The sequence below is a fragment of the Chiloscyllium plagiosum genome, unplaced genomic scaffold (genome assembly GCF_037043375.1).
Source record: "Chiloscyllium plagiosum isolate Xiang-an unplaced genomic scaffold, Cpla_swu_hap1 HiC_scaffold_18, whole genome shotgun sequence".
NCBI lineage: Eukaryota > Metazoa > Chordata > Chondrichthyes > Orectolobiformes > Hemiscylliidae > Chiloscyllium > Chiloscyllium plagiosum.
The window spans coordinates 55,273,309-55,285,998 of NW_028270156.1; the positions used below are offsets into that span (position 1 = coordinate 55,273,309).

Consider the following 12,690-nt stretch of genomic DNA (forward strand, 5'->3'; position numbering starts at 1 on the left):
AGGTACGCAGAGATGAGTTCGGTGGGGCAGGAGCAGGCGGAGACAATGGGTCGGCCGGGGCAGTCAGGTTTGTGGATTTTGGGCAGGAGGTAGAAGCGGGAGGTGCGGGGCTGTGGGACTATGAGGTTGGAGGCGGTGGATGGGAGATCACCCGAGGTGATGAGGTTATGGACGGTCTGGGAGATGATGGTTTGGTGGTGGGGGGTGGGGTCATGGTCAAGGGGGCAGTAGGAGGAGGTATCTGCGAGCTGGCGTTTGGCCTCAGCGGTGCAGAGGTCGGTCTGCGAGCTGGCGTTTGGCCTCAGCGGTGTAGAGGTCGGGCTGCGAGCTGGCGTTTGGCCTCAGCGGTGTAGAGGTCGGTTTCTGCGAGCTGGCGTTTGGCCTCAGCGGTGTAGAGGTCGGTTTCTGCGAGCTGGCGTTTGGCCTCAGCGTTTCATAGTCCCACAACCCCGCACCTCCCGCTTCTACCTCCTGCCCAAAATCCACAAACCTGACTGCCCCGGCCGACCCATTGTCTCCGCCTGCTCCTGCCCCACCGAACTCATCTCTGCGTACCTTGACACCGTCCTGTCCCCCTTAGTCCAAAAACTCCCCACCTACGTTCGGGACACCATCCATGCCCTCCACCTGCTCCATGATTTTCGCTTCCCCGGTCCCCAACGCCTTATTTTCACCATGGACATCCAGTCCCTGTACACCTCCATCCCCCATCACGAAGGACTCAAAGCCCTCCACTTCTTTCTTTCCCGCTGTACCGACCAGTACCCTTCCACTGACACCCTCCTTCGACTGACTGAACTGGTCCTCACCCTGAACAACTTCTCTTTCCAATCCTCTCACTTCCTCCAAACGAAAGGAGTAGCCATGGGCACCCGCATGGGCCCCAGCTATGCCTGCCTCTTCGTAGGATATGTGGAACAATCCATCTTCCGCAACTACACTGGCCCCACCCCTCACCTTTTCCTCCGCTATATCGATGACTGTATCGGCGCCACCTCGTGCTCCCACGAGAAAGTTGAACAGTTCATTCATTTCACCAACACCTTCCACCCCGACCTCAAATTCACCTGGACAGTCTCAGATTCCTCCCTCCCCTTCCTCGACCTTTCTATTTCTATCTCAGGCGACCGAATCAACACGGACATCTACTACAAACCGACCGACTCCCACAGCTACCTGGACTACACCTCCTCCCATCCTGCCCCCTGTAAAAACGCCATCCCATTCTCCCAATTCCTTCGACTCCGCCGCATCTGCTCTCAGGAGGACCAGTTCCAAAAACGCACAACCCAGATGGCCTCCTTCTTCAAGGACCGCAATTTCCCCCCCGACGTGGTCGATGATGCCCTCCACCGCATCTCTTCCACTTCCCGCTCCTCCGCCCTTGAACCCCGCCCCTCCAACCGCCACCAGGACAGAACCCCACTGGTCCTCACCTACCACCCCACCAATCTCCATGTACAGCGCATCATCCGCCGTCATTTCCGCTACCTCCAAACGGACCCCACCACCAAGGATATATTTCCCTCCCCTCCCCTATCAGCATTCCGTAAAGACCACTCCCTCCGTGACTCCCTCGTCAGATCCACACCCCCCCACCAACCCAACCTCCACTCCCGGCACCTTCCCCTGCAACCGCAGGAGGTGCAAGACTTGCGCCCACACCTCCCCCCTCACCTCCCTCCAAGGCCCCAAAGGAAACTTCCATATCCGCCACAGATTCACCTGCACCTCCACACATATCATCTATTGCATCCTCTGCACCCAATGTGGCCTCCTCTATATTGGGGAGACAGGCCGGCTACTTGCGGAGCGTTTCAGAGAACACCTCTGGGACACCTGGACCAATCAACCCAACCACCCTGTAGCTCAACATTTCAATTCCCCCTCCCACTCCACCAAGGATATGCAGGTCTTTGGACTCCTCCATCGTCAGACCACAACAAAACGACGGTTGGAGGAAGAACGCCTCATCTTCCGGCTAGGAACCCTCCAACCACAAGGGATGAACTCGGATTTCACCAGTTTCCTCATTTCCCCTCCCCCCACCCTGTCTCAGTCAAATCCATCAAATTCAGCACCGCCTTCCTAACCTGAGATCTTCTTCCCGACCTCTCCGCCCCCACCCCAGTCTGACCTATCACCCTCACCTTGACCTCTTTCCACCTATCACATTTCCGACGCCCCTCCCCCAAGTCCCTCCTCCCTACCTTTTATCTTAGCCTGCTGGACCAACTTTCCCCATTCCTGAAGAAGGGCTTATGCCCGAAACGTCGATTCTCCTGTTCCCTGGATGCTGCCTGACCTGCTGCGCTTTTCCAGCAACACATTTCCAGCTCAATCTTGTAGAGGACTACCGATGAACAAAGTAGCCTTTCCTCATTCATTCTATCTGAGCTTTTCATAATTTTAGAAGTTACCTTTTAAGATAAGACAAATTCTGACAAGAGATGGATGCAGCAATCATCTGACTTAATAGCTCTTTTAAGTGACTTAACTTCAAAGTTTGTTTGATAACATGCCTATGAAACATTTCGGTATGTTCTGCTATGGAGTAGCACAAATAAAGTGCAAGTTGTCCTTCTGTAGCTCCCTGTTTATAAGTGATATTCCAAAAATATCACAGATATCAGGGTTGGGATCTGGGACCAAGAGGGATGGAGGCTAAAAGTCTCTGGTTCCCTGTGCCAGAGTGGGGTGGAAATTTGTACTCCGATTGAAAAGACCAAATTTATGAGTTAAACTAAAGCTGAAAGATTCCCCTAACATTTGCTAAAGATCTCTAGTAGTACACTCAATGTGAAGGACAGTTCTGGGGTTAGAGGTTAACCAGGTTGAGAAAGGAAAAGTGCAGAAGTAAATCCTGAGGAGCTAAGAACTTTTTCTGATTCTGGTAGAATTGAGTGTCTACTTAAAGAATAGTGTGACATATACCCAGTGAAGTGAGAGTTTTCAATTGTGCTAAAAATAAAAAGGGGATTCGTCTATTCTGTGGTTTAAAGTATAAGTTACATATAAAGGTAGAAGGAAAAAAAAAATTGGGGATGAACAAGAGGCCAGAATGAGAGGAGCAAATCAATCACTGAGCGATGAAGGCTGGAAGAGTGTACAGAAGTAGGGAATGGATCATGAAGGACCTGAAAGTAAAGTTGAGAATTTAAAAATTAAAGTATTTCTGGGCCAGTGCAGTACATAAGAACTATATCATGTGCTTTAAAGTATGTTTTCTTTGTATTTGTATAATGTTACCATTATGTTAAACTACCTGGATTCCTGATGAAGAGCGTACACTCAAAACATCGATGCTCTTGCTGCTCAGCTGTGCTTTTCCAGCACCCCACGTTTACACTCCGATTTTGAGCATCTGCAGTCCTCATTTTCTCCTTGGTCAACAATTAGCTTGCTAGTTTAAGATCATTGCCTGAAATTATTCCTTGGTTCAGAGGAGACTCCTGAGCACTTGAAGATGTATTGAGTTCTAAAAATAGAATGGTAATATTCATTATCTGGACTACTCTTGTCATTTGCTCAAACCACTCAACATGCCCTATATCCATTCCCCACGATCTGTTATGAGATTTATCTTGCCTTATTTTTACCTCACAGATACTGTCCAATAACCATCACTGTTATATTTGTAGTCATACAGCGTAGAAACAAGCCTTTGGGCCTCCCATGTCTATGCTGACCAACAAATATAAACTACACTCATCCCATTTACCTGTACTTGGTCTATTGTGCCCTGGCATTTTAAGTACTTGTCCAGAAGCTTCTTAAATATTGTGACAGTACCTGCCTCCACTGCCCTCTCAGACAGCGCTTTCCATTTTTCTATTACCCTCTTGGTGGATAAAAAAGATTCCTCAGATTTCCTCTAAACCACTTACACCTCACCTTAAGCTGTGCCCTCTGGTCTTAGACAGATCTGCCATGGAGAAAGGATGCTCACAATCTACTCTGTCTCTGTTACTCATAATTTTGTATACTTCAATCACTTCCCCATATCTCCCACTCCACCCTTAGCCTTCTCTGTTCCAAGAAAAACAAGCCTAGCCTTGTAACTGAGACTTTTCATCCCAGGCAACATCCTGATGAATTTCCTCTGCACCTTCCCAATGTAATAACATCCTGCCAACAATGTGGTGACCACAACAGCAGACACAATCACCTGTGGCTTAACCTGTGCTCTGTAAAGTTGCAACAAAACTTCCTTGCTCCTATGTTCTGTGTACCAGCTAATGAAGTTTTTTTTTCTAATTGTCAATATCTTGTAAGACTTGATTGGTCTTTCTACTGGTTCAGAGTTTAGAATCTTTAGCAGATTTCACTAAAAGCATTGTATACAAGTGATATTGTCTCATTTGGGTTTTCTTGTGAAGTACTTAAAATCTTTTCCTCATGGAACAATTTTTTTTTCTTTCCAGTTCCCTTCATCGCTGCTGAAGATATTGCTCATGCTGAAGGTCAATGTTTGTCTGCCCTTTGGAATCTCACTTCTGGTAAATGTCCATCATTTACATTATTTAGGCAGTTAGCTCAGCTAAGCCTGTAGTGTACACATTTATTTTCAAGCAATAGTACATGAATAGCAATCTCTTCCACCCTTGCTCTCCATAAGTATTCTTTTTGTCTCTAGTTTGAAGTTATGCTGAGACCAATTGGACTTAATTGTATTTACTTGATTGAACTTCATCCAGTTCAGGGAGCATCAGAGACTCCCTTTATTGGGAGATGGTATTTGCAGGGATTGCTGCATGTTGGTGCTCAATGTGTACATGACAAAGTAGAGGACACCACCAAAATTAGAAAGGGAGAAAAAAACACTTTGAACATTAAGTAGTATTTGGGAATTTTAAAGCTTTTGATTCATAAGCTTGAAAATTGTAGGAGGGAGGGAAGGAAGATTGGAAGCTTAAGAATTCAAAACAGTAGAATTACTAAGAAAAGTGAGTTACTGTAGGAAACAACGTTACATATTCTGGTTTCCATGTAGGCACGTGGAAGAGGGCATGTACAAATTATGATGGAAATAGAAAAAGGGTCAGGCAAGCAATGATCTGAGAAGTAAATTACAGGATCACAATTGTTACAGCACAGAGGATGGCCATGTTGCCATTGTGCCTGCACTAGTTCCATTACCTCGTGCCAATCTCCTGCCTTTTCCCCATATCCCTGCGAAATATTTATATTAAAATTCTCATCCAGTGTCGTCTTGAATGCCTCAACTGAACCTGGCTCCTCCACATTTCCAGTCTGTGCATTCATTCCTCTGACTACTTGCTGAGTGAAAAAGATTTTTCTCACATTATCTATTTGCATGTGAAGCAAGGATAAAATGTGTTTGGAAGTTGGTATGAGTAGGATTGCTGATTTCAGGGTAAACCTTTTTCTGGTGGTCATAAACGCAGTTCATGAACAGCGTTTATGCCATTTCATTTGTGTCTTTTTAAAAAAAAATTCAGGCCTTTGCTCAATTAAACCAAAATGGACCTTTTATATTGTCAAAATTTACTGAAAAATATAATTTGTTTTAAGAAAGGACAATATCAGAAAAATGAAAGTGCAGTGATGTTAATAGTTATTTGCTGTATTTTAAAAGAACTGCTTCAGGCATAACTAGATTTCATTCTCAGGGTGGCATGGTGGCTCAGTGGCTGAGACTGCTGCCTCACACCACCACGGGTTCGATTCCAGCCTCGGGCAACTGTCTGTGTGGAGTTTGCACATTCTCCCAGTGTCTGCGTGGGTTTCCTCTGGGTGCTCCAGTCTCCCCCCGCAGTCCAAAGGTGTGCATGTTAGGTGAATTGCCCATGCTAAATTGCCCATAGTGTTCAGGGATGTGTAGGTTAGGTGCATTAGTCAGGGGCAATGTAAACTAATAAAGTAGGGGAATGGGTCTGGGTGGGATACTGTTCGAACGGTCGGTGTGGACTTATTGGGCCAAATGGCTGTTTCCAGCCTGTAGGGATTCTAAAACTTTATGGATTCCAGATACAATTTTGGATGAGGAAGCTCTTTGGCCAACTTATTGATATTTTTTCAAATTACAAAGCCCACCAACTTTCCCTTGTCATATCTAGCTGTTTCTTAAATAGGCCCAGTAATCTAGCTTTAACCAGTTTTCCTGGCAGAATTCTCATTATAACTGGCTATTCTGGAGTAAATACTTGTTTTTCCTTGTAATATTCTTTCTTAGAAAAGTTAGAAAAAGTGTTTGTCATGAGCTTAGGACAGGTTAAATAATTCAGTGGCAATTGGTATCCTGAATTGGACCCTTCTTACATTAGGTACATAAAGCACTGGAGTGAATTGAAGTCTGGACTTTGTTGTCTTGTAGACTTGAATGAACCATATAAACTGAATGCAATTATTTTGCATACTCTGCAGAATCTGCTCACAAGTTGTTCATCATGGCCACTTCATCAGAGGAGGTTCTGCTCATTGTGAAGAAAGTACGGCATAAAAAACAGGATGGGGCGTTATATCTGATGGCAGAGCGTGTAGCATGGACACCGGAGGGAAAGGATCGTTTTGTCATTAGTCACATGTATGCAGATATCCGCTGTAAGTATTTTGATCAGGGGAAGAATCTAGCCAGTGCAGTCATATTGTGATTTGATTGTAAATTTTTAAAAATATTTTTTCATTGAGTATGGGACACTGGCAAAACTAGCATTTGTTTCCCAACCCTAAATACCCTGGTGAGTTGCCTTCTTGAAGCACTATGGTCTTTGGGATATAGGTGCTGAATAGTGTTATTAGGCAGGGAGTTCCAAGATTTTGACTGGGTAGTATTGGAGGAATGGAATGATAATGTAACATGTAGCTTGGAAAGGAAATTATGCATGTCTGCTGTTCTTGTCCTTCTAAGTGATAGAGAGTGTGGTTTTGGAAGGTGCTGTTGAAACAACTTTGGTGAGCTGTTACATTATGTCTTATGGATGGTACAGCACTGTTGCCTGTGCATTGGTGATGAAAAGAATGAACGATGACGTTAGTGAATGGGATACCAGTCATACAGGCTACTTTTTGATGGATGGTATCAAGCTTGTGATGGTGTTAGAGTCAGCCCGGCAGTTGGAGATTATTCCATCATACCCCTGATTTGTCCATTGTAGGAAGTGGGAGATCAGTTACTCATTGCAGAATTTGTGGCCCAGTTCAGTTTCTGGTCAATGATAATTCTCAGCATGTTGATGTTTTAAGATTCTTGCAGCCATTTCAAAGGACATTTAAGAGTTGACCACATTACTGTAAGTCTGGAGTCACATAGAGGGATGGCAGACTTCTTAAGGAATATTGCTGTGTGACATTCCTGAACTAGATTGGATTTCACAACAATCCAAAGTGGTCTCATGGTTACTATTGTATTAACTTTTTAACTAAATTCAACTTAATAACTAAATTCAAGCTTCAACATGTACTATGGTGAGATTCAAACCCTGCTTCCAAAACCTTAGATTAAAACTCCACTGATATTACTACTATGCCACTAACTTTCATAAATCCAGTCAAAGCAGATAATATATAACAAGCTTCTTTTGCCCAAGATCCTTTCAGCAAAAGTAACGTTAATATTGTATGATGAGTCTAGTTCCTAACAGTACTGGTGCGTGTACTGATCTGCCCTGAACGTGTAGCAATTGCTAAACTGACAATCTCTCTTGGAGAAACTATAGGATGGAGAAGTATGGAATCAAGCATGTCACATTGGACCTGATTGATAGAAACAATGACAAAGGGGCATTGCAAGGGACAACATTCTTAAGTGTGATGATGAAAATATTGCATTTTTATTGAACAATGAGATGGGCAAATAGTTTTTATATCCCTTTGTACAAACGTACGAAATAGGACCAGGTATAGGCCATTCGGGACCTGGACTCTGCTCTGCCATTCATTAAGGTCGTGACTGAAGTATTTATAACCTCAAATGCATATTCCTATCTACTCTTTGACCCCTTTGCATAATAAGAATCTGTCTACTGCTACCTTAAAAATATTCAAACCCTCTGCTTCCACCTGTTCAGGAAAAAAGTTGCAAAGACATTATTTTTTGCCTCATCTCTGCTTAATGATGAACTCTTGATTTTAAGTCGTGATCCTTGTTCTAGATTCTCCCTTAAGAGGAAACATCATTACCACGACTACCCAATCAAGTCTCCTCAGTATCTTATATATTTCAATTAAGTCACCTCTTCCACTTATAAATTCAATGTATTTTAATTTCACGTTATTTATATTATAAATCTCTATCCAGAATGACTTGGTTTTCATATGAGCCTAATAGAAATTGGCTCAATTTTCCTTAGTAGCAATACTATCCTGTCTCCTCAGTTTATTTTTCTGATCCAGCTTATAGTACTGATGTAGCTTTCATTTGTTGCCTACTTTTCTATATTTAAAAAGAGCTTCAGTATCTGTAGTATAATATTGCAAATAATTGGTCCATTATGTCATGAGGGTCCAAGATAAGTGTTGAAGTTCCAGGAATTATCTGGTAAGTTTCCAGGTGGGTATGGGAGAGGACAGAGCCCTAGAAGATCAGTAGTATGCAAATAGGGTGGGGATGGCAGTGCCCTTGGGAACAGAGACTCAAATTAAGTATTGATGAATATATTACATTGATTCAATGAGATGTTTTTCAAAAGATCTGTCTGCCATTAGATGAAGTGTTAATACAGAATTATTAGAGAATTGGGCAATGGAATATGTTAGACACACTCCCAAAACCTAGATTCAAATCTAGCTTAAACTGTGTTCATGAGTTGAAAAATCTCCTGGCTGTTGGCTGCCCCATAGAACTATGTTTGGGCCCTCTCACTCAAATCCTAATGAACATGCAGCACAGAACAATACCTAATATAGCATCAAATGATAAGGGTTCCATGCCTGTGGAAGGAGTGGGAAATGGAACAACTTGCCATTGATCCTTGCACTTCTAAGATTGGGCAAAGAAGAAAGAGCTTTACTTTGCATCTGGCTAAGCTATACCAACTATGTAATTAAATTGTTACTAATATCATATATTACTAATATATTGCTAATATGTTACGAATATATTGTTTTCCAATCCTGTGATTTGAAAACCATCCAAGATTGAAGGTTCATTTTGGCTTCTCTAATGCCCAAATTAATTATAATCTCATTCCTGAGGTCTTGTGGAACACTGATAGTGATGCACTACTGGGCCAGAGATTTGAATTCAAGCTGCACCTCAGAATGTGATGGCCACAAAGGTGTGTCATAACATGTCAAAACAGGTTGATTTTTAAAAATGTCTATTTTCTGGTGAATATTGGGTAACACTGTCTGTATTTAAGCACCAATTAGTGCTAGAGTGGCAGTTTTACTTAGTTCTCGGTGGACCTGGTAGAGGAAATGGAAATCTGCACATTGCTGCACTTGAAGATGTCTTAACTTGCTTGAGAATGCTTGATTGATCATCTGAATGGAATGTGTTTCATTCCTCAACTTTTAAAATTCCTTTTATTGTACAGTCATTAAATGAGTCTGTAGAAGTTTCTAAATAGCAATCAATCTTTAATCCCTTTATGCATTCTACTTTCAGGTCAATAAATTGAAATTTCCTGTTATAATTTCATCTAATTTCATGGTGTTGGTTGAATTTCAGGTCAGAAGATTAGCCCTGAAGGGAAGGCAAAAGTTCAGCTCCAGCTGATTTTACATACAGGTGACACTACAATCTTCCATTTCACTAATGATAACAGTGCTAGTGCAGCAGCCAAAGATCGTGATGCTGCGAAGGACTTGCTCCAACAGCTGCTCCCTAAGTTCAAGAAAAAAGCCAACAAGGAACTGGAGGAGAAAAACAGGTACAGGGAGGGAAAAACGTAGAATATTTCTCAAACATTCTAGCAAAGGTGCAGTTTCAGGTGTTCAACATGGCAACACTGAATTAATTTAATTGCTCTGATGTGGTTGAGAATTCATAGAAGATTGGTTTGACCTCAAATAACTTATTGTAGTTGTCTGAACCTACATGAAGAGCGCAGCCCTCCAATCCCTCTGCTCTAATCCCAACCTCACCATCAAGCCAGCGGATAAAGGGGGCGCAGTGGTAGTCTGGCGCACTGACCTCTACACCGCTGAAGCCAAACGCCAACTCGAGGACACCTCTTCCTACTGCCCACTCGACCATGACCCCCACCCCCCATCACCAAACCATCTCCCACACCATACAGAACCTCAGGAGATCTCCCACCCCACAGCTTCCAACCTCATAGTCCGGGAACCCCCGCACTGCCCGGTTCTACCTCCTTCCCAAGATCCACAAGCCTGACCACCCTGGCCGACCCATTGTCTCAGCATGCTCCTGCCCCACTGAACTTATCTCTACCTACCTCGACACTGTCCTATCCCCCCTAGTCCAGGAACTCCCCACATACGTTCGAGACACACCCACGCCCTCCACCTCCTCCAAGACTTCCGTTTCCCCGGCCCCCAACGCCTCATCTTCACCATGGATATCCAATCCCTCTACACCTCCATCCGCCATGACCAGGGCCTCCAAGCCCTCCGTTTTTTCCTCTGCAGACGTCCCCAACAGTACCCTTCCACCGACACTCTCATTCGTTTGGCCGAACTGGTCCTCACCCTTAACAATTTCTCCTTTGAATCCTCCCACTTCCTCCAGACCAAAGGGGTAGCCATGGGCACACGTATGGGCCCCAGCTATGCCTGTCTCTTTGTTGGCTACGTAGAACAGTTGATCTTCCGTAATTACACCGGCACCACTCCCCACCTCTTCCTCCGCTACATTGATGACTGTATTGGCGCCACCTCGTGCTCCCGCGAGGAGGTTGAGCAATTCATCAACTTCACCAACACATTCCACCCTGACGTTAAATTTACCTGGACCATCTCTGACACCTCCCTCCCCTTCCTGGACCACTCCATCTCCATTAGTGAAGACCGACTTGACACTGACATTTTTTACAAACCCACCGACTCCCACAGCTACCTGGATTACACCTCTTCCCACCCTATCTCTTGCAAAAATGCCATCCCGTATTCCCAATTCCTCCGCCTCTGCCGTATCTGCTCCCAGGAGGACCAGTTCCACCACAGAACACACCAGATGGCCTCCTTCTTTAGAGACCGCAACTTCCCTTCCCACGTGGTTAAAGGTGCCCTCCAATGCACCTCGTCCACATCCCGCACCTCCGCCCTCAGACCCAACCCCTCCAACCGCAACAAGGACAGAACGCCCCTGGTGCTCACCTTCCACCCTACAAACCTGCGCATAAACCAAATCATCCGCCGACATTTCCGCCACCTCCAAAAAGACCCCACTACCAGGGATATATTTCCCTCCCCACTCCTTTCTGCCTTCTGCTAAGACCGTTCCCTCCGTGACTACCTGGTCAGGTCCACGCCCCCCTCCGACCCACCCTCACATCCTGGCACTTTCCCCTGCCACCGCAGGAACTGTAAAACCTATACCCACACCTCCTCCCTCACCTCTATCCAAGGCCCTAAAGGAGCCTTCCATATCCATCAAAATTTTACCTGCACATCCACTAATATCATTTATTGTATCCGTTGCTCCCGATGCGGTCTCCTCTACATTGGGGAGACTGGGCGCCTCCTAGCAGAGCACTTTAGAGAACATCTCCGAGACACCCGCACCAATCAACCAAACCGCCCCGTGGCCCAACATTTCAACTCCCCCTCCCACTCTGCCGAGGACATGGAGGTCCTGAGCCTCCTTCACCGCCGCTCCTTCACCACCAGACGCCTGGAGGAAGAACGCCTCATCTTCCGCCTCGGAACACTTCAACCCCAGGGCATCAATGTGGACTTCAACGGCTTCCTCATTTCCCCTTCCCCCACCTCATCCTAGTTTCAAAATTCCAGCCCCCTTGACTTGTCCGGACTTGTCCGACCTGCCTAGCTCCTTTTCCACCTATCCACTCCACCCACTCCTCCCTGACCTATCACCTTCATCTCCTCCCCCACTCACCCATTGTACTCTATGCTACTCTCTCCCCACCCCCACCCTCCCCTAGCTTATCTCTCCACGCTTCAGGCTCTCTGCCTTTATTCCTGATGAAGGGCTTTTGCCCGAAACGTCGATTTTGCTGAAGCTCCTCGATGCTGCCTGAATTGCTGTGCTCTTCCAGCACCACTAATCCAGAATCTGGTTTCCAGCATCTGCAGTCATTGTTTTTACCTTGTTGAGAAGAGATCCTATTGGTTCCAATAAATGAATTGTCTTGCTATGCATGTCTGCCTGGTGATTGGTACAGTGATTTTTAAGGTGAAATGTCACTTGGTCCCAGGTTCAGTTCTTAGTCAATTAAGCAATTTTTGTAGTTGCTATCATTTTCATTAGATTAAGTAAGGAATCTTGTCCAACGGTCTTTCTCCTTAATGGCTATCTGATGATACTTGGTGGGAAGTGGGCATACATAAATGTATTGTGATATGGACCAGGCCACACCCCCCTCAAAATTTTCAAGACCCTAACTTTTTTCTTATTTTAAAGGCAGATGTCAAGTGTGTGTTCGAAGTGTGATGCAACTGGTCAAACGATTCTACTTTAAGCAAAACAGAATTTGTTGAAACGCAAACAAAAGAAAGCGGAATTTAGAATATCTTAACTATGGACAACTTAACCGACCCGATATAGTAACTATTACTAATTAACTGTTTAAATACAGTAAC

At 44.8% G+C, this 12,690-nt stretch overlaps 1 protein-coding gene across 1 annotated transcript in view; it reads left to right on the top strand.

Moving 5' to 3' along the window:
• The window catches only part of gtf2h1 (general transcription factor IIH, polypeptide 1), a 69,866-nt gene that overhangs the window by 7,486 nt on the left and 49,690 nt on the right, over positions 1 to 12,690 (top strand). The window contains exons 2-4 of the mRNA XM_043706099.2: positions 4,425 to 4,499; positions 6,388 to 6,564; positions 9,635 to 9,836. Coding sequence (XP_043562034.1) covers positions 6,411 to 6,564; positions 9,635 to 9,836 — 356 coding nt within the window. The 5' untranslated portion in view covers positions 4,425 to 4,499; positions 6,388 to 6,410. The remainder of the gene's footprint in view (positions 1 to 4,424; positions 4,500 to 6,387; positions 6,565 to 9,634; positions 9,837 to 12,690) is intronic.